A 24164-nucleotide genomic window follows, 5' to 3' on the forward strand; every position below is an offset into this window, starting at 1 on the left:
GTAAAATAAGTTTAAATTCGGTTTAAATAAATAAAATCATATTACAGGTTGAAATTATTTAGAGTTTTCTAAAATTTAGTCATACTGAAAATAAAAAAAAAATAAGTCATATAAGTAAATTTAAGATAAATTTCATAAAAAATTAAAAATATATAATGTATCAATAAATAATTTTTATTACGTAAAATAATTTTCCAACAAAAAATATATCCGCCCTTAAAAAAAGGCGGATCAAAATCTAGTGCTATTTTAAAATTAACGTCAATACACCATCCAAGGTCATCACTATTTATAGAAAACTAGGAGACAATGAAAACAAAACTAAAGAAAGGATCATTACAAAAAGAAACTAACGTGGATACACCAGTTTTAAATGAGTAACAAAGAACAAATACCAATTACGATGGTCGTTCACTTCCATTTTTTACTGCATTTGTCCACATATTGTCATATTTCTCAGGTTATTAGGGTACTTTCGTTGTTGAGATTCAAGAGTGTCTGTTTTACATGTACTTTTTTTTTGTAACCTAAATGTATGTACTTTTTCTTCCTCTTCATTGTTTTCATTGATTACTTCTTCTGAAAAAAACATATGATCGGCACTCGTAAAAAAATATGTAATCCATCACATGCCAAAACTAACTTTGTTTGTGTCTTAATTAAGAGAAAGGAAGTGCAAATTTAACAATTCTAAAAAAGATTGGAAGATACTAAATATTCTTTCGATCATATTTTGTAAAGACGCATACTGCAAATTGAATAACTCATTCTGGTTACTGGAATCACATCCTTCACCCCTAAATTTGAATATCTCTGAGCGAAGCTAAAAACTTCTGACGGTTGGAAAACTCACAATCTACAAAATAAAATTTCTCTGAAAAAATAATAAACATATTAATGATATTGAGACTTCTTTTGAATTTGAATAAAATTTTTGAGCTACAAGTGAATAAACATATTATGGGGATGCAGAATTTAAGGTGAAGCGAGGCTGCTTTGCATATAGAACTGAAAACATTAAGATGGACTATGGAATACATGTTTCAACATTCGACTTGCCAAAATATTAGGATTAATTATACAGATATGACTGCTACCACAAGCTTGACCAAACTTTACAATATAAGGTGATTTAGATTCTCTGAATATGCTTTCCGGACTTCAAAATATCTTATATTCTAAAGGCACATAACATAATTGCTGATTTCTCAGTTAGGACTGATCAATATTTTTACAAAGATTTTTTTTTGGTTGTTTTATTCTAGTATGATTATACAGACCACATTGAATTTGAATAATACAATAACAGTTTGTTGTAAAAAATAAATAATAGTTTTCTGGTCATCACAAATTATAAGTATCTTTCTCCAATCAACAATTTCTAAAAATAGGGTACGCCACGCATGATAGTTATTTCGTGCAAGAATGAAACATTCAAGTAAAAAATAATAATAGTTGTCTGGTCATCACAAATTATAAATATCCTATTCCTTAAACTTTTTAATTAATATAGCTTATTTTTTCTCCAATCTACAATTTCTAAAATAGGGTACGCCACGCATGATAGTTATTTCGTGCAAGAATGAAATACTTAAGGCTGTTGTTAACAATTATGCCAACTAAAATAGTAAACCAGATGAATGGAAATGGAAAATAATAGTAAGAACATTACAAGTCTATAACAAAAAAAAATCATGAATTCATGACAAAGGGAATGATAAACCAGTGGCAAAATCACCGGTTTTTGTTTTAAATTCATCCTCTAATGGAGTGTAAGTGTGTAACTTTTTCACTAATAAATCGTAGTTTGCATAAAAAAAATAATCCTCGACTAATAAACAAACTGAACCGAAAGAAGAAAGGAAATCTCATGCTAGTTACTATCTAATAGAGCCGTGTCTTACTTTAATTTAATTTGTTCATCTAGAAACAATACTTTAACTTTAGTTCAGTAGCATAGTCAAGCCGCCCCTACCAGTCCATCATTTTATATTTATAAAAATATATAGGCAAATTAACATTCATTGAATGGTTTAAGTAAAAAAAAAATACTACTAGTCAACTAAAACAAACAGACCAATACTTACCTCTATAAAATCCATGATAAATACTAACAAAAATTCACACGCCCACACAAGTAGTAAAGTCGATATATAGAATGGCAAACATCTCACTCTCGGCTTTCATATTCTCCATCCTTTTCTTCATCTCCACGGCGACCGCCGCCACATTCGAGATCCTGAACCAATGCGGTTACACCGTATGGGCTGCTGCAAGTCCTGGAGGGGGCAGGCGTCTAAACTCAGGCCAATCGTGGACATTAAATGTTCCAGCTCGAACGTCTATGGCACGAATTTGGGGTCGGACAAACTGTAACTTTGACTCTTCGGGGCGTGGCCGATGTGAAACAGGTGACTGTACCGGTGGACTTCAATGTACCGGTTGGGGCCAGCCACCAAACACGTTGGCTGAGTATGCTTTGAACCAATTCAACAACTTAGACTTCTACGACATTTCACTTGTCGATGGATTTAACATTCCCATGGAGTTTAGGTAAGAATACAAGATTACGACAATTTTTTCATAAAGGGTAAAAAAAAAAGAATTGGTTGAATTTCAATTTCCGTTGACAATTCTAGAGATTGAATAAAATATGTGAAGAGAATAAAAGAGTATCATAAAGTTTCAAAAAGAAAACAAAAATTTAAATTCTGCGTGCAATGAAAAGTAGTTTTTAAAGCTTGTTAATTCAGTGTTTAAAAAAAAAAAGATTGTTAATTTGATCTTGTAGTCACAATGGCGGAATGTAGAAAATCCAAAAACAAAAATGCTAATCGTTCCTGTTTATTTTATTTTTCCTGGATTTTCTTTGTTTGTAACACTAGAATAGGTGAAACCATCGTTTCTGGTGGAGAAAATAATTGTAACAATGAAAATCTACTATAAAAACATTTTGAATCAATAATGATTATTGTTTATTGTTTGTACAGCGCAACCAGCTCGAATTGCAAGCGGATACTATGCACCGCAGACATAAACGGACAGTGTCCAAACGTGTTGAGGGCGCCGGGCGGTTGCAACAACCCGTGCACGGTTTTTAAGACGAACGAGTACTGTTGTACAAACGGACAGGGATCATGTACCGACACAAACTACTCGAGGTTTTTCAAACAGAGATGTCCTGACGCCTACAGCTATCCACAAGACGACCCGACCAGCACTTTTACTTGCACTAACACCAACTACAGGGTCGTGTTTTGTCCAAGGGCTGGGCTCGATGCTACTGGGACCGACCTGCTCCCCATCAAGATGGTCACTGAGGAGAATTAATAAAGAGACGAGTCTCCATTGTATGTGTGTGCGCGCGTGAGAATGTACGGGTGACTCACGCTTAATGAATAAAAAATAAAGGCAATAATAGTTACGTTGGTCGACCAGTGTATAAGTTGGAGTCGTTTTTTCTCTTTCCGGGCAACCTCTATTACAGGGTACCTGAATCTTAAAAATAAAAAAAAATATTAGAATAATGAAAAAGGGTCCAAAAAAAAATTGCATTCGTTTCTTAGAGGAATTTTAAGCACCGCTCCTTATTCTTTGATTGTCATTTTTCAACTTCTGATCGATTTGCTTTTTTAGAAACAAATAAATTTTAGAGAAAAAAACTAGAATAGCACATATTAGTTGAAATATAACTAGAATAGCATACATTTTCATTAAATTGCTAGAATATTTTCAGATTCCTAATAAATTACAATAAAATCTCTTATTTAATTTGTTATTTTTGATACAAATTTTAAGTATTAAGTCCACGTCACTAATTAGAAACACCACGTCACTAATTTATGTCATCAACCGTCCCATAACTCCGATGAAAAGGAAAAAAAAAGTTATATCATCTTCGACGTTACAACTTTCTTCACAACTTTCGTTAAACCCTAACCGAGTTCGAAATCATCTTCGACGTAACGTAGAATCTCGTTTCGAACTGTTTCGAACTGTTTGCGATATCGTCTTCTCCATTATCATCTTCGCCGACCTTGTTAAACCCTAACCGTCTCCGATATCATCTTTGTCACAACTAATCGTCTCGTATCGAACTGTGTCTGAAATTCTCTTCTCTGACATTCTCTTCTCTGCAAAAGTGTCTACGCAATCGTATCTACGACATCATCTTCTTCGGTATGTTGTGGCTGAGTTTGATTTATATTGTGGTCGAGTTTAATTTACGATGTGGCTGAGTTATAGACTATGTTGTAACTGAGTTATTGGATAGTGTGGCTGAGTTGAGTTTGATTTACGTTGTGAAAATATAGATTTTCATTTCGGCTGAGTTATAGATTATGTTGTGGCTGAGTTATTGTTAAGATATGGCTGAGTTATTGATTATATTGTGACTGAGTTATTGATTATTTGTGACTGAGTTATTGATTATCATACGGCTGAGTTATTGTTATGATATGGCTGAGTTATTGATTATATTGTGACTGAGTTATTGATTTATTGTGGCTGAGTTATTGATTATAATGCGGCTGAGTTATTGATTAAGTTGTGGCTGAGTTTTGTTTCTATTATGACTGCGTTATATTGTGGCTGGGTTATATATTTTGTTTTGGTTGAGTTTGTTTCTATTGCGGCTGATTTATATATATGTGTTTTAGGATCATATGGCTATTTCTGAAGATCAAGCATGGGATTATCCTCCACGACTTTACGCTGAAGGGGCTTCTAAACTAGAAAATAAAGAGATTAATCACAATATGCATATGGGAGAGTTCCCTAACGTCAGAGAAGCATTAGGAGTGGATGTGTGGGATTACCTGAGGGAGAGTCCTCTTGGAATTATTGTTAAGCTAGCTGAACGCAAAAGCGTGTGGTCTGGTAAGACTGTACACTATCTACTATGTCGACAGCTTCGAGTAGAGAAGAAGGAGATTTGGAGTCTAGTTGGCGATGAACCTCTCAGATTTAATTTAAACGAATTTGGTGAGATAATTGGGTTAAACACAGATCCAGTGCCAGCAGAAAGTTTTGAACCTGACCAATACAAAGAGTTTTGGAAAGTGTTGAAGGTGCCGCTTGGGCAAGGACCAAAGTTAGATTAACTGAGGGTAGCATTAGAGGTCTGTCCGGCGTGGAGTTTCGATCAGCGTAAATGGCTAGGACTGTTACTTCTTCAAGCCATGGGACTTTATGCTATGCATCATAATTCTAGGATACCGTTTGAAAGTGCAAAAAGAGTATTCGACGATGAAGCCATGATGACGTATCCATGGGTTCGGATTGCATATGAAGTTCTTGTTGACTCTATTAAGAGGTTGGATCCACAAGGAAAGTCATACTTCATAAACGGTCTGACGAACGTGTTATTGGTTTGGGCATATGAGTCTGTCACTTGTTTTGGAGAGCGTTTTGGGAGAGTGGTCGATGAGCAAGAAGTTTCTCTTTTCCGATGGGGTGGAAAGCGTACACGTACAAGTTTAGATACTGTCATAGCTGAGGAGATTAGAGAACATGGCGAGGTAAGGTGTCAGCTGATTTATTATTTAATATGTATTAAGTGGCTGGGATAGTGTTTATATGGTAGCTGGGTTTTTTGGTATTAGTTATTTGATGGCTGAGATAGTGTTTATATGGTGGCTGGGTTTTTGGTACTTTGTGGCTTTTTATTAAATGTTACGGCTGAGTTATTTATTCTTTACGACTGAGTTATGTGTATGTGTTCTTTACGGCTGAGTTATTTGTTCTTTACGGCTGAGTGATTTGTTCCTTACGGCTGAGTTATTAGCATGGCTGAGTTATTTTGATTTGGTGGCTGATTTTTTAGGTGCGCGTGAGAAAAATGGTTATGAAGGACTCTTTAGAAGAGATGTTTCCTCAGTGGCCGGATGAATCAGATGACACGCTACTTGTGAACTTGATAACCGACATATATACAGGTCGGTTTGTTAGAGATTTTTGGGTAACATCGATGAAACGCAAACAAACAAAGGCTGGTGGTTCGTCAAAGGCTGAACCACCCATTAAGAAGCAGAAGAAAGTGAACATCATTGTTGAGGATGAAGTTGCTGTGGAGGGGAAAGGTGCTCGTGAGAAGGAAAATACGGAAGATATTGGGAACAAGAAGATATTGTTGACCATAATGCATTCTTTGGAGAAAATTTCTTCAAAAATAGACAACTACGATAATAGATTCGATATCGTCGATGAGAGATTCAACAAATTTGAAGAGCGATTAACCAGATACGAGTCTAGAGATTCCAACATTGCTGATTTAGTCAGAACTACAGTGGAGGAGTACTTATCTAAAGTTCTCGAACAACAATCTTTATCGTTGCCACCACCGCCACCACCGCCACCACCACCGCAGCAATCTGTCACTAGTTCTGCTAAGGCCTCTCCTGCTAAGGCCTTCAGAACAGTAGCTCAGGCAAGTGATGTTGATTTTGTTACTGTTTCTCCTTCTAAAGACCCAACCATAGGACGCGGATGCAGGGTAAAGTTAAAAGGTAAGAGGAGATGAGGTTAAAGAGAAGGACGATAAGGAGGCTGAGTTAGCAACGAAGGAGGATGAGTTAGCAAAGAAGGCGGCTGAGTCAAAGAAGAAAGTGACAGATCCTAAGAAACTGGCGGTTGCGTTAAAGAGACAAGAGGCGGCTGAGAAGAAGGCACGGCTGGTTGAGGAAAGGAAAGAGGCGGCTGAGTTAAAGAAGAAAGCGAATGCGGAAGAGGCCCCAAAAAGAAAAACGCGTGGCGGTGTAATAACATTAACTGTACCTCAGCCGAAACCGATTCAATCCGATAGTGATTTTGCGGATATTACTGACCAATATATCGCAGCACAAGACGAAGTGATTCCGGAGTCTGATGTGGAGGAAGAGGACAGAATCAGATCTGCAAGAGTTAAGGAATATCGGGAGAAAAATGTTCAGTTATCTCCAACTGGCCGTGGCCGTGCATTGTTCGCTGAAAATGCTCCTTCACCACCAGTTTTTCCTCACATTGGAGACAATGGAACGACGTGTATGAGGAAGAATTTTGAACCTTCACCAGCAATATATGATCCTTTAGCACCGGTTGATCCAGCAAAATTGGATAAACTTAAGGAACACCTAGAGAAACATAAGAACGTTCCCACTAAAAAAACAGCAGCACATGAGGGTGAGTTCTACAGGATCATCATCACTGAAAGACCGTGGCCAGTGAAAGATTATGGATGGCTGTTTGATGATGTAAGTCTATGTTCTTTTTTGGCTGAGTTAATTATTCTATGTGGCTGAGTTAGTATTCTTTTTGGCTGAGTTATGTGTTCTTTACGGCTGAGTTTAGTGTACTATATGGTTGAGTTATGTCTTCTATATGGCTGTGTTATGTGTTCTTTACGGCTGAGTTTATTATTCTATGTGGCTGAGTTAGTATTCTTTTATGGCTGAGTTATGTGTTATTTACGGCTGAGTTTAGTGTACTATATGGTTGAGTTATGTCTTCTATATGGTTGAGTTAATTATTCGTTTATATTGATTTGATTTTTTGTTTTTGTATAGCATATTAGTGCGTTTCTGCGAGTCCTCACCAAAAGGTCCATGCAAGATCCCAGCCCATATTGGTCCAAGCGCATTGCATTTATTGACTTTTGGTTCCTCAGTACATTGGTTCACGATTACACGCAGTTCAAGATAAATCCATCGCGGATGAAATTCAAAGATAATGGCTATGAAGAGTTAATAAACGGTAGGATGTCCCTGGACTGTCCTACAAACTTGAAGTGGTATGAGGATGTGGATCATCTGTACGGAGTGCTTCAAACTGGTGGCGATCATTGGGTGGCGTTTCACGTAGATCTGCTTAAGGAGAAGATTGATTGCTATGATCCAATCATTGGACAGGTAACACCCGAAAGTGAAAAGAAGATTGTAGATTCATTTAAGCCTCTTACGCAAATGCTACCTGCGATGTTGAACGAGAATATTCCTCCCACATTCCGAAAACCCAGAAAGACGCAGTTTGCGTTCCGAATGAGGAAAGGCAAATACATTCCACAAAACAACCAGATTGGCGATTGTGGAGTGTATGCATTGAAGTTTGTGGAATGCTTAGCGCTTGGCGTGACTTTTGATGGGATAAATGATAGTAATATTCAAGGTATACGGGTGAAGATGACAGCAGATATCCTCGTTGAAAAAGGAAATGACATGTATGAACAATTTAAGTAGCTTTTTGAACGATTTGTATTTGACTTTAGCTAATGGTATGTTTCTATAAGCCAGCCACATTGTTTCAATAAGCCAGCTACATTGTTTCAATAATTCAGTCGTATCGTTTCAAACCACAAACATACCCTCAAAAATCGAAAGGGTTTAATATAACCCAGCCACATCGTTTCAATAAGCCAGCCGTATCGCTTAGATAATCCAGCCAAACCACAAACATACCTTCAAAAATCGAAAGGGGTTAATATAACCCATCCACATCGTTTCAATAAGCCATTCATATCGCTTAGATAATCCAGCCAAACCACAAACATACCCTCAAAAATCGAAAGGGTTTAATAAAGCCCATCCACATCGTTTCAATAAGCCAGCCGTATCGCTTAGATAATCCAGCCAAACTACAAACATACCCTAATATTGGAAAATGTACTTTAAAAAGTTACTACAAATTAATATTATCAGTTTTAGATGAATATATAACCAACAGACTATGTATATTTCATTGAATTTACAAGTTTTGAATTGATAATGGTCTTGAGGTATAAGTTATCTTACAAACACTTAAAACCTTATGTAACTATATATGTGTTGAACGCACCAAATACAAAGTATACCATATAAATGTTTTTACAACTGAATTTGTGTAATTTCTTATATTTTATAGTGGTAACTAAACCATAATCACTAAATCCTAAACACTAACCCCCAAATACTTAACCCTAAACCCTAAAACATAAAATTATCCTAAACATAAACTCAGCCGTAATATGACATTAACTCAGCCGTTGGACGGGAACTTGAAAATATGTTTGTGCGGGAACTTGAAAATATTTTAGCCCATAGCTGGCCCAGCTCTATATATAGATGTAATAAAGTAACTTTTTCAGAAGAAAAAGTTGGAATTAGGGTTCTTAAAGAAAAGTGTCTTCCTCATCTAATCGAGTAAACATTTTGTTACAAAATCAAGAGAACAAATGTTTGGGAGAATCAAAACGGTTCTTAAAGAAAAGTAACATTTTGTTTCGGAGAATTTTAATCGCGTTGCAAGATCGATGTTTCGTCATCAAATGTGGTTGCTGAAGAGGGATTGGGCACTTGGTCGCAAGAAGCCTGATTGGATGCTAACTTGAGTTTGGCTTTACAAGTCAATAACCCAGCCTTTACAAGTCAATAACTCAGCCTGTACAAGTCAATAACTCAGCATATACAAGTCAATAACTCAGCCTTCATATGTAAATAACCCAGCCTTTACAAGTCAATAACTCAGCATGTACAAGTTAATAACTCAGCCTTTACAAGTCAATATCTCAGCCACATTATTTAGTTAACTCAGTCTTTCATATAACTCAGTCTTTAAATGTCAATAACACAGCCGTAATTAAAACATTAAAATCAACAACTCAGCCACATAATTGAAACCAATACATCACTTTTAAATCGGACAAGTTTTTACATTATGACCACTCTGTCTACAACGAGAACATGTGTGTTCTTTCCTAGGACGTTTGTTTTCAAGTGCAACCTCTAAAGCATATTTCATTCTATTTTTCTTAGGCCTTCCTGGCTGACGACGAATAGACGGGGGAAAGAATGGTAGGTTAACCACGTTATCTGGAACTGGTTGCGCTGAATCAACCGGCATGACTGATTGAGCGTATGGCACACCAAATAAGCGTTGGTATAGTAAGGACTGCACAGGGATATACGAGAAACATTCCTGGACTCCGCAGCTGCGATTGCATGCGAACATGGAATTCTCTCCCGTTCGAAACGCCTGCATGTGCTCTTTCTCCCTTCCAAGTTAACAACATGCAAAGACTCACCATATGTAACTTCAGTGTGATGAGCATCGATCCTTTGAACCGTCAACAGTCTCGCGGTAGTAACACGACCCTATTATAGATAAATAAACAATGAAAAGCATTATAGGCTGACTTACTTGAAAAGCATTATAGGCTGACTTATTAAAGTTACGGCTGACTTATACAATATAAAGGCTGACTTATGCAATCTATGTGGGTTGACTTAGGCAATCTACTGGGCTGACTTATGCAATCTATTTGGCTGACTTATGTAACTAACTATAATATGGGTTGACTTATGCAATCTATTTGAGCAGACTTATTCAACATTAAGGCTGACTTACCTGTAGTAGTTTCTCTACACAGCGTGTAAGCGTGGTTGGCTGCGATGCAGCAACATCTCTCCGTTCAGCAAACCATCTGGTCATCATAACCCGTATCGATTCTAATAGTCGAACAATGTTAAGACCTCTAGCATTTGACAATGCTCTGTTCATTGATTCCGCAGTGTTCGTAGTCATCAAATTATACCTTTCGCCCGGAAAATGAACACGCGCCCACAATCGAGGATCTGCTCTTTCGAGGTAGCCGTGAAGTTCAGGATAAATCGCTTTAATCTCCTCGTAAATCGCAGTAAAGTCAGGCATCCTAAAACATCTCGCCGCTTTCTTCACCAGACGAAATACATCTTTTCCTTTGTACCGTCCCAAAATGTTCTTATATAAATGGTACGTGCAAATTCCCCGAGAAGCTAACGGATACACATTTCGAATAGCCTTCCCAATCGACTTATGCGTATCTGAGATTATCGCAAGACCCTTGTCGTCTGGTATCAAATGTTTTGGTTGCGTAAAAAACCAGTGACACGAATCGTCATTTTCTGTGTCGACCACAGCGAATGCTATTGGAAAAATCTGAAAGTTGCCATCCTGAGCTAGTGCGGTTAGAAGCGTCCCTTTGTATTTGCCATTAAGAAACGTACCGTCGACAACAACAACTTTGCGCATGATAGGAAGCCCATTAATGCTCGCACCAAATGCAAGGAACATATACATGAATCTTCCAAACTCATCGATTTGAAGACGCGTTACTGTATCCGGATTTGCACTTCTTATCATGTATAAGTAAGAAGGCAAGTTTTCAAACCCACTCTCAGGTGTTCCCTCATCGATTTCCCTTGAAAATTTCAGCGTCTTATATGATTTCCAATAAGACATCTACACAAATGAAGACAAATAACTCAGCCGAAACGTATAAATAACTCAGCCGACGCGCATAAATAACTTAGCCAAAACATATAAATAACTCAGCCGAAGCGTATAAATAACTCAACTCAGTCCAATAACCTAACTAACTGAGCCCAAACCTATAAATAACTAAGCCGAAACCTATAAATAACTCGGCCGACGCGTATACATAATTCAGCCCAAACCTATAAATAACTCAGCCAAAACAAATAAATAACTCAGTCCAATAACTTAGATAACTCGGCCGAAACCTATAAATAACTCAGCCCAACCTAATAACTTAACTAACTCAGCTGAAACATGTGATAAAACAGCCAAATAGTTAAGATATAACTCATCCTTATAGTAAATGTAAGTCAGCCTTTAGAAAATATTTACCTTGAGACCAAACTGCTTATTGAGAGCTATTCCGATACTCGTAGGTCGAACGGCTGGACCAACATCGCCGAGATAGTCCTTGTACAATTGCCCTAAAATATCTGGTGTTGCTTGTCGACTTCGATTAGAATGCTCAGTTACAGAATATAAATGTAACGACTTGTAAATACGAACATAGAATGCCGGAGAATCCCCTTGTGTTGAAGTACGAACTCTCCAGATACATCCAGCAACCCAACATTTAACAATGAGTAAATCTGGATTGGATACTTCCACATCAAAATCAAATTCATCTTTCACTGAAAGAAGTTTCAGTCGTCTTTCTAACTCGGCTTTACTTTCATATCGTTGACCTACAGCAAGGTTTAGCGAAGACATCTCTAACCGTGGAACCTCGGGATCCTCTTTGCATCCGCCCATCCACAAGTTCTTAGATCTACTTTTAGGCGGTGGTGTCTGTGAATCTTCGTCTTGTGCTGGAGACTCACCGTATGAGCTGAAGTTATCATCTTCGGATGACGCACTATCTGAGTCGTCGAACATATCAAATCAGCTTTCAAATTCATTGTCTTCTTCATTTTCTTCATCTTCTCCAACATCTTTCTGGTTTGATCCGTCCAAGATACTAGAGAAGTTATTCTCATTGTCGTCGTGTTCCTCCTCCAAACTTAAACCTTCGTAAACCTCTTCGTAATCTTCGTATCTAGATTCAACTTCTCCTTCTGAACTGTATAATCTTTTACTCTTCTCTGCTCCGTCTTCCCAACTGATTTCACCATCATCCTTCTCCGTAATCTCGACACAAAGACGTAATTTCTCGATCTTCCTTAGGCTTAAAAAAATTTGCTATTGTCGAGTATTGGGAACGTAAACTGGTGGCGTGTCGTGCGCCATTGTTTTCAAATCTTTATTCGAGAATATGTAGCTAAGCTGAATCTGATGACTCCACTCATTCAAACCGTAATCATCGAGTACTGACTTTGCGAGTTCGTCGAGTGTTGTTTTCTCATCTGCTTGCAGAACTATACATCCTCTGCTATCGGGTTGGAATACATATCTATTTTTCTTAATCCAGTTACCTGAAACAATAATTATCGGATCCATAAGATTTTAGAGAAAGAGAATAAGATGAAGATGAATATGAAGAAAAGAGAGTGGCGTTTGTAACAAAAACCCTAATTTCACAGTTGTAATGACATGGCAAATACGAGTTGACATGGATGATGACATGGTAAATTGGTAAGTCAGCCACTTTACGAACACTTAACTCAGCCAGAGTAAGCCAGCCATTAAGTTCATAATAAGTCAGTTGATACGTTAATACTATTTTAGTAATTAATTTTTTGTTAATAAATCAGTCGTAACGAAGATATTCGCTAATAAGTAAGCCGTCTCGTCTTATAAATCAGCCGGCAAATGAATGCTAGTCTAGTAATTAATCTATCGCTAAGAAGTCAGCCGTCACAAAGCTGAGTTTACTTAATCCAGGTTATTATGGCCGATTAAACATAGCGTAGCCGCAACAAGCTCTCATAAGTCAGCCTGCCGACGATCATTTAATCAGCCGCGATAGTTAACTCGGCCGTATCGTAACTAGAACTCAGCCAAACTTTTCATAAATCAGCCCACCAATAGATAAGCCAGTCATAACATGTGAGCATAACTCAGCCTTTATCACATAAACCAGCCTTAGTTCTTTAAGTCAGCCGTGACGTTTGGATGAGTTATGAACATAACTCAGCGTGTGTCTCATAAGTCAGTCGAGTTCTTTAAGTCAGCCGCTTCCTAACTATAACTCTGCCGTAACGAAGTTCGTTTCGCATTACGACTGAGTTTGAGGCGCATTCTGACGTGGTGTCGAGTTTTTTGCCTACGTGGCACTAAAAAGTAATGACATTTTTGTAATTACAATTTTTTTACAACATAACAAAAGCGCACGCTAGGTATTAAAAAAAAGTAGTAATAAAAAAAGGTTTTATATGGTTTTCACTATAAGTTCTAAAATCCATACTTTTTGAGTTAACTTCCCTAAATTTTAACTACAAAACTACATATAATTAAATTAGTATTACTTTGGAAATTAAAACCTATTTTAAGACACTTACAGATGGAGCTGCCCTTAGACTTTTTTTCCATTGGTAATACTTTAATTAAAACTAGATTTTGACCCGCGCTTCGAAAGCGCGGGTATTATTTTTCAGTTTTATGAAATATATTATTTGTTTGTAGTTATTGAATGTATTTATCATAGTGAAATTTTCTTTATAATAAATTCGACACATAGAGTGTCTCTGGTAAACTATATGCTTCTCTGGCTTTGTTTTATTCTCTCTCCAATCAACATATTTATTTGACTTGTTGTTAAAAATAAATGATTTTAGGACGTAAATATACAATATTTTTACATTGATATTTTGTTTAAACAATGTGACATATTTTTATATTAATTAAATATTTACATTGTAATTTAAACTAAATTTTGACCCGCACGCCCATGCGGATGTATATTTCAAACCGATTTATATGTTAAGTTTAGGTATTCTAACATATGTTATTCAGATTTATATACAATATATTATTTTATTTATAGATTTTAAGAAATTCAAAATATATAATGAATTTTAAAAATTAATTTAAATGAGTTATCCAAACCCGAAGTGAACCCGCAAATATCCGAATATAATTCAAAATAAAATTTAGAAATATCTGAATGGAGCTGAAATCTTTGACCTCCGAAACCCAAAACCCAAGCAGATCTGAAACGAACCCGAATGGATACCTGAACGCCCAGCCCTAGTCATAATTCGAACTGAAATTTAGAAATATATGAATGGGGCTGAAATCTTTGACCCTAGAAATCTGAAACTCAAACAGATCCGAAACAAACCGGAATGGATACCTTAACGTCCAGCCCTAGTCACTATTATGTATCATGTATATGTCAGCATATAAATGCAATTAATTGCATTGGTCCATCATATAAATAATAGAATAGTCTTTCGACGTCAAAAAAAAAATTGGTCCATCATATAAATAATTATATAAGTAATAATATTTTATATGTATCATCTTATAAATAATCATATATATTATATTCTTAAAGTTTAATGTGAAATATAAAAACCATAATTTAAGTTGGTATATAAAATTAATCTTTTTGTTGTATTTGCTTATATATAATGAAAACATTTTTTTAATAATGGTTATTGGATAATATTTTAGTAAAATAATTTTTGAATATATGAATATTTTAAAACAATTTTTTATATAAATCAACTTTAAATTATTATTTTGATTTGAAATATGTATATAAAATTTAAATTTTATTTTATGATTATTTTAGTCAAAACAATGTTTTTAGGTAATTAGATTAGTCTATTTTGTATATTTTTTAAAACTGATATAATGGATTTCCAATTTTTATTAATAACATAAGCCATTTTTTTTCTTCTTATTTTTTCTTCTTGACATACTTTTATCCATGTTTCAAAGTTTTAAATTTTTTTGCATTAGTTTTCTATGAGTTATTATTAATTTTATGATATTTTTTTTTGAAAATTGAACTCTTGAAATTTTATATTTGACAAAACTAAATAAGGTAATAATACTGTTTTTAAAAATTGTTTTACATAATAAACTATTTATATTTCAGTCTGTGTTTTTTATTTTCACCATAAAGAATTGTAAATATAGTGACATAATTTTAAATAAAAAAATATAGAAAGAAGGTTGTTTAATTTATTATAAAAACAATAGTTAAATGTTTAAATAAAAAGAAATATTAATTATGTTATTCATGTTTCCAATCAATTCTCATTTGTTATTAATTTACTGAAAATACAATGGCTAAATATGTAAATAAAAGAAAGTACACATCTCTACTATCCGTGTTGCCAAACATATCTCATTTATTCTACTATCCATATTACTAAACATATCTCATTTATTCTACTATCCTTGTTTCCAAACATCTCCATTTTGTACTTCAACTTTAATAATATAGATTCAATGAAGAGTACATAGAAGGATTACATAAGCTGGCTGTCATACTGATACCGACACCAACGCCAAACCCCCAAACAAGGAGACTAAGGGAAACACAACAAGCTTTAGAGTATTTAAATGGTGTTCCCACAATAAGATTTATAAAAAGAAATAGATTGATAAGAATACCTTATTAGAAACATTATGAGATACTTTTGACATACTCATTTAACATATGACATTCTACAATTGATTTAGTTCTTATAAATTAAATCTAGCTATAAAATAAAACTGTACTAAAATATTCATATTATGTAACGGAAATATTTGAGAGGGTATCTCACTAATGGAATAATTGTCTAAGAATAAAAATCCCTAAAATGTGGTTTAATTAAATATTTCCGAATGATATAGCTTTTAGTTTTTGTTGTAGGATTTTCGATTATAAAAGTAGGATTATAGAGGTTTTTTGTTCATACCTCAAAGCCACAAAGCTTTAAGGATTCCAAACTCATCAACCGAAAACTTCTTCGATGAAAATAGAACACAAGTTCTCTCGTGCTGCATGCAGTGAAAATAAACAAATAAATCTATGACGAAAAAAATAAAATAATTAATCAATTTTATAATATTTAAATATCTTAGAAATTGACTTACTATTTTATTAAATTTTAAATATCTTAGAAATTGAATTATTAATTTTTTTAAAGATTACAACATTTTATAAGATTTGTTTGAATAAACAAATAATGTTTAAAATTAATAATATTAATAACATACTAAGCTTACGTATAACAGTATATTATATTAAATGATATGATATGACTAAACTATTCGAAAAATGTAGCTCTAGTTTTTTTTTTCCTAGAATTAATTTTATATGATGTCTCTGTTTAAATAAGATAAATAAATCTTAAATATTATTTAAAATAATTATATATATATATATATATATATATATAACATTTTAGAACTGTAGAGGAGGTCTGAATCTATCACATCCTTATAATTTTGGGACTATAAGTTTTGCAATTTCCCTTTATTTCTTCTGATTTTAAAGAAATTTGCCAAAAATAACTCAAAACTTGATTTTAACCTTAAAAATATATCTAAATTTGAACCAAATACAAAAATAACCTAAAATATTAGTGAAATTACAACCAGCCCTTTATGACCAAACAAAAAACCAGAAATCAATTTGATGAATATAACCCAGTAAAGTCTTTTAAGGTTTTGTAAGTCTTCTGAGTTCCGTAAATCTTCTCACATAGTAGATCTTAAAAATAGTTTATAAATTTTATGAAAAATATTTTTTTGGGAAAAAAGTAAAATCATGTATTTATAAACATTTTTACATGATATAAATTAAGATATAGTAAAATTGAATTGTATTTAACATATATGAGTGAATGTAGTGAGTCATAGTATTCTTTGATTTAGGGTTTGATAACATATATTGTAGTATTATTTATTTTCTTAGGGTTAGATTTTGGAATCTTAATATTTTTTGAAAAATTAAATTTTCTTAAGTTAAATTTAAGTTTAATGAAGTGTTTAGTTAGTTAATTAAGTTTAAGGTTTGTATTTAGGGTTTACACGTCTTCTAGGAAGTCTACTGATGAATAATATTTACGGACCAGACGACTTCTAAGAAAATCTTCTTATGAATAGTATTTACGGGTTAGAAGACTTACCTGAAAGTTTTCTGAATCAAAAAATATTTAGAGAAAATTAGAAAAATAGGACACTTAGAACTTTGATTTGTCACACTAAGATTTTGTCTAAGTTGTTTGTCTTATTAAGATTTTAATTAATGTTAATACGATTATACACTTAGATTATTGAAATTTTAATTTAATTAAATATAGAATGTTCATTAATTATATTTCATTATAATTGTTTTTACATTAGAAATAGAAAGAAAAAACAAAAGCATTATCAATTAATCAGTTACGTAATTGTATGTGTTTCATTCTTTTTTCTTCCACAATTCAAGATTCTACATTTTTTTCACAAATACCTTTATGAGGTTTCTGTTTTATCTTCTTCTTTATCTTCTGAGAATATTGTCTCCATCTTTACTTGATACCCTTCTTAACCTCTTTGATTTTGTATTGTGTCATGTGAAGATGGTTTATAGCCTCTTTGATTTTATTTTGTATTTGATTTGATAGGTTATTTTCTTTTGTTCTTGATTAGATCCTTTGCTAATCATAGGCCATTAAATCAGAGTCACCAAAATTATTCACGTTTTTTTTAAGTTTTGAAAGCTTGAGATTGGAAGATACATGCTAAATCTACAAATTAAAATCATATCCAGCAAGAAAAACGCAAAAATAATGGACGAAATCAATCAAAGAAAACATGGCAGCTCTGTAAAAATGTCTTTGTAACCCTTACGAGTCACTAGGAATGTCATCCAAATGTCATTTTATCATATAGTATACCAATTACACAGTGGTCGTACATATATTTAATGAAAATAATTAACACGAGAACAATAGTACCACAAACACTTATTAATATTCTCTTTTATTGGTACAGTTAGACACTAGTCTATCATCTAATCTATTAATTTATGATTCTATTTTTATCCACTATTAGCAAATCATACTAGGTCCACTTAAAAAATTAGTTAATATGGTATAGTTTATTATTTACATTTAAAATAAGCCAACTACAAATTTGAATTTTTTTTCTAACTATAACAAAATTAGTTGAGAAAGAATCTAGCAAAATCTAAGTTAAAAATGTTAAATATTATTTTTATAAGATAACACATTAATAAATTTCGTAATTAGTAATAGAAAATTATTATAAATCAATGTTAATTAAAATTTTATTATAAAACAAGAAATTAAAACTCTATACTATTTTAATAAATTCTATAATTATATTCTGTAATATATAAAAATAGCAGTGCTATGTGAATTAAATATGAAAAATTATATTAAATAGGTCATTTAACAATTTTATATTTTAAAATTTTTCATTGAAATAAATTATCACTCATCATTATAATGGATTAAAATTCGTAAACGATATAACACTTTTATATGAAAATAAATTTATCAACACAGGTTAAACTCTTATATCTACAACTGTATATTATTTTTTAGTTATTTTGAAACTTCAACAACATATTGTTTAAAAATGTTTATATACAAAATATAACAGTATATAATAACCTTTAGTTCATATACTATTTAAAAAATATATGAATTTTTAGTAATTCATTTCAAATATTAATGACAAATAAAAAAAATTGAATTATAAATTTATTTTATTTTAATTATAAAAAAATCTGTTGAAAAAATTAAAAAAATGCTACCAAAAGTTCAAATATTTTTTATAAAATAATATATTAATGTAGTAACAAAAAAATATTCAAAATTCATGTATTGTTCCAAACTCAAAAAATAGTTGTACAATTTTCCAAAGTTTTCTCAAAATATAAAATATTGAAAACAAATATTCAAACTCAAAATGATAATACTTCAAATTTTACAAAAGAAAAAATCATAGATAATAAAGATTAACTTTTTCAAATGCACCAGGAAAAAAAAACTAATGATATTATGTTGTAAGAATTAAAGCAATATAATAGTTTGAAGTATTAATTAAAATAAAATAAAACTTAATATCATAACATCCAAAAAATATCCTGTATATTAAAATTTAATAAAATAATATGATAGATACTATTATGTATAAAATTTACTAAAATAATAAAACTATATTATTGAAACAAAACATTGTTTTTATTTATAAATGCCGTAAAATACTAAAATGATATATGTTAAAGTATATTTTCTTAAACACAATATGTAAATATAAATTATCTTAAACATATTTCTTTTCTATAATATAAATAAAATTTAAAAATGTATTATATAAAAAATGTATAAATTAAAAAAATAATTTGAAGGGGTTCTCTAGTTGATTATTTCATATTATGATTTATTGTACTTAACTCGAAAATATACTATTAAGTAATAAAAATTAATGAGTTACACAATATATAACACTAAAGTGGAAATTATATATTTAAAACATTTGTAATAATATGAAACATTTATAAAATGAAAAAATATCCGCACGGAAGTACGGGTTAAAATCTAGTATAGTGTTAAACTATAACATTATATATCTCAGCCAACATTATAAATACCAAACAATATATGTCAATTGGCAACTTGAGCTACAGTGTGGCACTGCCTATCACACCTTCCACCAGGCACTTCATCATTTCATTCTCATCAATCAGTCTTTCCCTTCGCCTTCCTATTCACCACATTGATTACACATGGTTAGAAGAGAAAATCTAACAAATACTAATCAAAGATAAGAAATATTATTAGAGAAACAAACGTATAATAGTACCTGATAAAGTAAAAATGTAGCAGCCAACTATTTTAACATCTTACATTATAATTGTTATATGAATGGTAACAATCATGGACCGTAGATCAGTACATAAACATGAACCATGTGTTAAAACACAAAATCAACTCATAATATCTTCAAATTTCATGCACAAACAAAGATATTTAGGTTTATCTATACACTGACCGTGTCTCCGTTAGTCAAATGGTAATGGATGCTTCGATACAAAAATATGATAATTATTTATTAAAGTAAAATCCACAGAAGCATCCGTTACCATTTGACTAACAGAGACACGGTCAATGTGTGGATAAATCTATATATCTTTGTTCGTGTATGAAATTTGAATTTGAGTATATTATATGTTGATGTATATTTTTAGCACAGGGTCCATGTTTATGTATTAACCGAGACCGGTTCTCTATTGATGTATAAATTGGCGATTTCCCCAATAAATATATAATAGTACACGATAAGTATAAAAGATAGTAGTCAACCATCTAAGTATCTGCTAATATAAGTGTTATCTGAAATAATATTATATATTGAAATATGATAAAATTCGGGCATGCAAAGTATAAACAAAATTATTTGAAGGATATAATAACTTTCGGATATGCAAAGTACAAATAAACTACTTGAAGGATATGTATTAAGAAGAAACGAGATTACATTGAAGCGGTGGGGGTGGTGATTGAGATGACGAAGGTTGAGGTTCTCTGTGCTGTTGCACGAGCTAGAGAGTGTATCGGTGACGAAACTCATGAGGAAATCAGAGTGGCTGTATGAAATTAAAAGACGACGTAGTGAAACTAGAAACATCGCAATTATTAACAATACAGTAAAACCTCTATAAATTAATAATGTTGGGACTACACTAAAACTATATTTTTTTATTAATTTATAGAGATTATTAATTTATCGAGATTTTAGTTGAACCAAAAACTTAATTTGAGACTATAAAATTATATTAGTTTATAGAGATATTAATTTATAGATTATTAATTTAAAGAATTTATACTGTAATCCGAAAAAGTTTGTTGGATTCAATCTACCAAAACTTACCAAAAATCCATGATAATTAATTTTTTCTTTGACCTTTGATTCTTCGTCTTTAACTCTCTTGCCGGTCGGTGGATTTTAAGCGAAAATGTTTAGGCACCTGAACTTCTTTCATTAGCAGATCGTTGTAAAAAGAAATAAAAAATCCGAAGAAATGAGAAATCCATGAGAAAAAGTTAAATGTTTAATTAAAAAGATATAAAATAGGGACAATGTGTTGAATATACCCAATTGAGGTTCAAATTTGCCATATATCCATGAATTTTCAAATGGTAAAAGTGAATAACTTTTTGGCCAGTAATGGACGAAACTAGCCCCACTTTTAGAGAAATGAATCTGGTGGTTGTACAAAAGGTGTCAGTCTGCGAATTTGGCAGACAATTTGGCCTGGAATTGTTCAGAGCAGTAGGTCTATCAGCAGGGGGCAGATCAGACGAAGGTCCGTTGGGTAATGGATAGGTTTGGTACTTGCAGTGATGTATCTTTTATAGAAAAGATAAATAACTTAAGCATATTAATCAAAAAGACAGTCATTGCAGAGAGCTTTATATATATTTTTTTGGCATGAGCTTTATATATTTAATAGTATAATAATTTGATTATGTCGTTAATTACGAGATTGAGTGTTAATTTAAAACCTAACTTCTTTGTTATTGTGTTACATTATATGTTTACTTGTAATGTATATCGTTAGCAATTAACAAATATTTACGGAGCTAAATGATGCTAATTAAATGTAAACTAGATCGTGACCCGCTCGGTTAATTTTTTTTATCTTTGTTCGTACTAAATGTTATACATGATTGCTATGTGTATTAATTTTCAATTTTGAGAAATAAAAATGTGTTTAAATGTGTTTAAATAAACAATGTGTACTAATGTGATTCTTTTGGCACGCTGCTGCAATCTTTACACCATATAAAACAGAAAAAGAAACAGATTTATAAACCAATAGAATAGAAAAAACTTATAAAAGCTGAAACAAATGCAAGTACAGATTCATCTGAGAGGATGCACTCAAATGTGTCGTCTCCAAAACCGGTGTTTTGTTTCCAACAATGAAGAACTTTAACTCGAATTTTCCAATTGTTTCTTAAAGGTTTCACACCATCTATCATAACTAAAGTGCTAGGTTTCGACATTGTGTTTATTTGGGAGTTTTTGTGAATGTCGTATGGTGAATAAGAAGTCGAGTATTTATAGACAAATTTTTGTGAGGTGAAAAAGAATATTTCACATTCAATTAAATCAACCATAATAAATAAAAATATCACAATTTGATCGACTCCTAGATTTTCGCTTGGATAAAATATACTTGGAGAAGAGGATTTTCCATAACTGATTATTTAAACAACTTGGAGAAGGGTTTTTCTATAAAAGAATATTGACTGTATTTTTAAAGGAAAGGAATATCCGATAATCAATTACATTAACCATAGTAAATACTAAGAACATCGATTTTATTGTTTCCTAGATTTTAGGTTTGATAGAATAAACTTGGAGAAGAATATTTTCTATAACTGATTTTTAAAACTTGCGATATTATTAAATCTGATATTGTAGGCATGTTAAATCAACTTGGAGAAATGGTTTTTCTATAAAAGATTATTTAGTGTATATTTTAGAATTGAGAGATTTAATTTTTTAAAGGAACAATATGGACCAATCTTAAGATGAATTATATATAGTTGCAATATGGACAAACAGATGAATTATATATAATTGCAATGTGGACCAATCTTAAGAAGCTGGATGAGTGTGAGCATGATGGTTTTATTACAAATACTATGTCTAATTTGTATATGATCATGGCAGGGATTATGGTTGCACATTTGAGTTGATCTGATATATTAGTATCTAATTTCTATGTATGTGATGATTCATATGTATCTTAGTATTCTTACTATATATATATTATATATAATTTCAATATGGACAAACAGATGAATTGTACGTATTTCATAGGAATGGTATCTATATATTATATCTATATATTATATATAATTGCAATATGGACAAACAGGTGAATTATGTATAATTGCAATATAATTGTAAGATTTAGTTTCAGAGCAATGGTACGTATTATATTCTTAGTATATAAATCGACATGTAATAATGGTACGTATTAAATCCATATGTAATCATATATGGAAACCGTATATGGTATGTATTATAAATAAGGGATGATGTTTAATTTAAATATAAGAGGTCCACCTTTAAAATCCACCTAGAAGAAGTTGTAATGTTTATGTTTTAATAAGATAGATGGGCTTGCAACCAAATTTTAATTGTAAAGCCTCTCAAATATCGGTTAAGTTTATTAATCAATTTAAACCTGATTTAATAGATGGGTGTTAATGATTTAATATTACTAAGATATGTTAAAATTTGGAGATGTGCTTTGGTAAGACATATTGTTATTGCCTAACGATTTGAGTTAACAGTTAAGTGAACAAGTACTGTTTTGGGTGCATTGAGCTGACTTAGCAACAAAAATATGGTGTATTGATAACCTAATTTCCGTGTTAATATATACATCTAATAATCGGTTGTTTGTATTGATTATTTTGAGAAAAACATCTTGTTACCGCCTAACAATTTGAGTTAATGGCTAAGCGATCAAACACTATTTTAATGCCTAGCAATTTTAGTTAATGACTAAAATATAATAGCCTACTAGTAAACATGAATTAGCCGCTAAAAACAAAAAAATTGATAGTATGCATAAAAAACAAACAATCCTTAAAATATATAAAAAATTATGTAGTAGTAAACAGTGATCAACCTCTACTTCGAGAGGTCTTCTTGAAATTTGAGAATCAGTTGCTTTGCGGCGTTTGGGAGAATGCAAAGAGTGGCCTTACATCCATGATATAGAATGTTGCATTAGCTTCAATCCATAGGACACTCGTGATGGCTGCATTGGTTGGGCTTTGGTGTGGAGGGATTCCCTTACATCTCAAAACCGAAAAGGCCTTCCAAACTGCATTACTTTCCGAGGAGGTCACTGATTTGAGGACATATGAGCTCCAATTGACCATATACAGATCATCTGGAATTTACTTGACAGCCACCTACAACGTCTGACTGTTATAAAA

The 24164-nt window shown here is 32.2% G+C and overlaps 3 protein-coding genes across 5 annotated transcripts; 2 read left to right on the top strand and 1 right to left on the bottom strand.

The window, feature by feature from the left end:
* The first annotated feature begins 2104 nt into the window (after positions 1-2104).
* LOC108828606 (osmotin-like protein OSM34) lies at positions 2105-3604 on the top strand. Of its 2 annotated transcripts, none has more exons than XM_056990529.1 (2): positions 2105-2553; positions 3000-3604. In XM_056990529.1, exons 1-2 carry the CDS (start codon positions 2159-2161, stop codon positions 3328-3330), a joined length of 726 nt encoding a protein of 241 aa, XP_056846509.1. In that variant the 5' UTR covers positions 2105-2158; the 3' UTR covers positions 3331-3604. The 2 variants fall into 2 exon arrangements, with proteins under 2 accessions (XP_056846509.1, XP_018457856.1); XM_018602354.2 differs by having other exon boundaries at positions 2108-2553; positions 2991-3604.
* Positions 3605-3752: 148 nt separating this feature from the next.
* Positions 3753-8262, top strand: LOC108833649 (uncharacterized). 2 transcript variants are annotated; one of them, XM_056990528.1, is made up of 4 exons: positions 3753-4179; positions 4659-5519; positions 5825-7229; positions 7542-8262. In XM_056990528.1, exons 3-4 carry the CDS (start codon positions 7023-7025, stop codon positions 8208-8210), a joined length of 876 nt encoding a protein of 291 aa, XP_056846508.1. In that variant the 5' UTR covers positions 3753-4179; positions 4659-5519; positions 5825-7022; the 3' UTR covers positions 8211-8262. The 2 variants fall into 2 exon arrangements, with proteins under 2 accessions (XP_056846508.1, XP_056846507.1); XM_056990527.1 differs by lacking the exon at positions 7542-8262 and having other exon boundaries at positions 5825-7154.
* A 1481-nt stretch (positions 8263-9743) lies between these two features.
* On the bottom strand, positions 9744-12177 carry LOC108833640 (uncharacterized). The gene is made up of 4 exons (XM_056991449.1): positions 11635-12177; positions 10541-11226; positions 10354-10429; positions 9744-10100 (listed from the first exon to the last, which is right to left on the bottom strand). The coding sequence occupies exons 1-4, from the start codon at positions 12175-12177 to the stop codon at positions 9744-9746; spliced, it is 1662 nt and encodes a 553-aa protein (XP_056847429.1).
* Positions 12178-24164: the final 11987 nt, after the last annotated feature.

Source organism: Raphanus sativus, chromosome 7 (assembly GCF_000801105.2).
Source record: "Raphanus sativus cultivar WK10039 chromosome 7, ASM80110v3, whole genome shotgun sequence".
Lineage (NCBI taxonomy): Eukaryota > Viridiplantae > Streptophyta > Magnoliopsida > Brassicales > Brassicaceae > Raphanus > Raphanus sativus.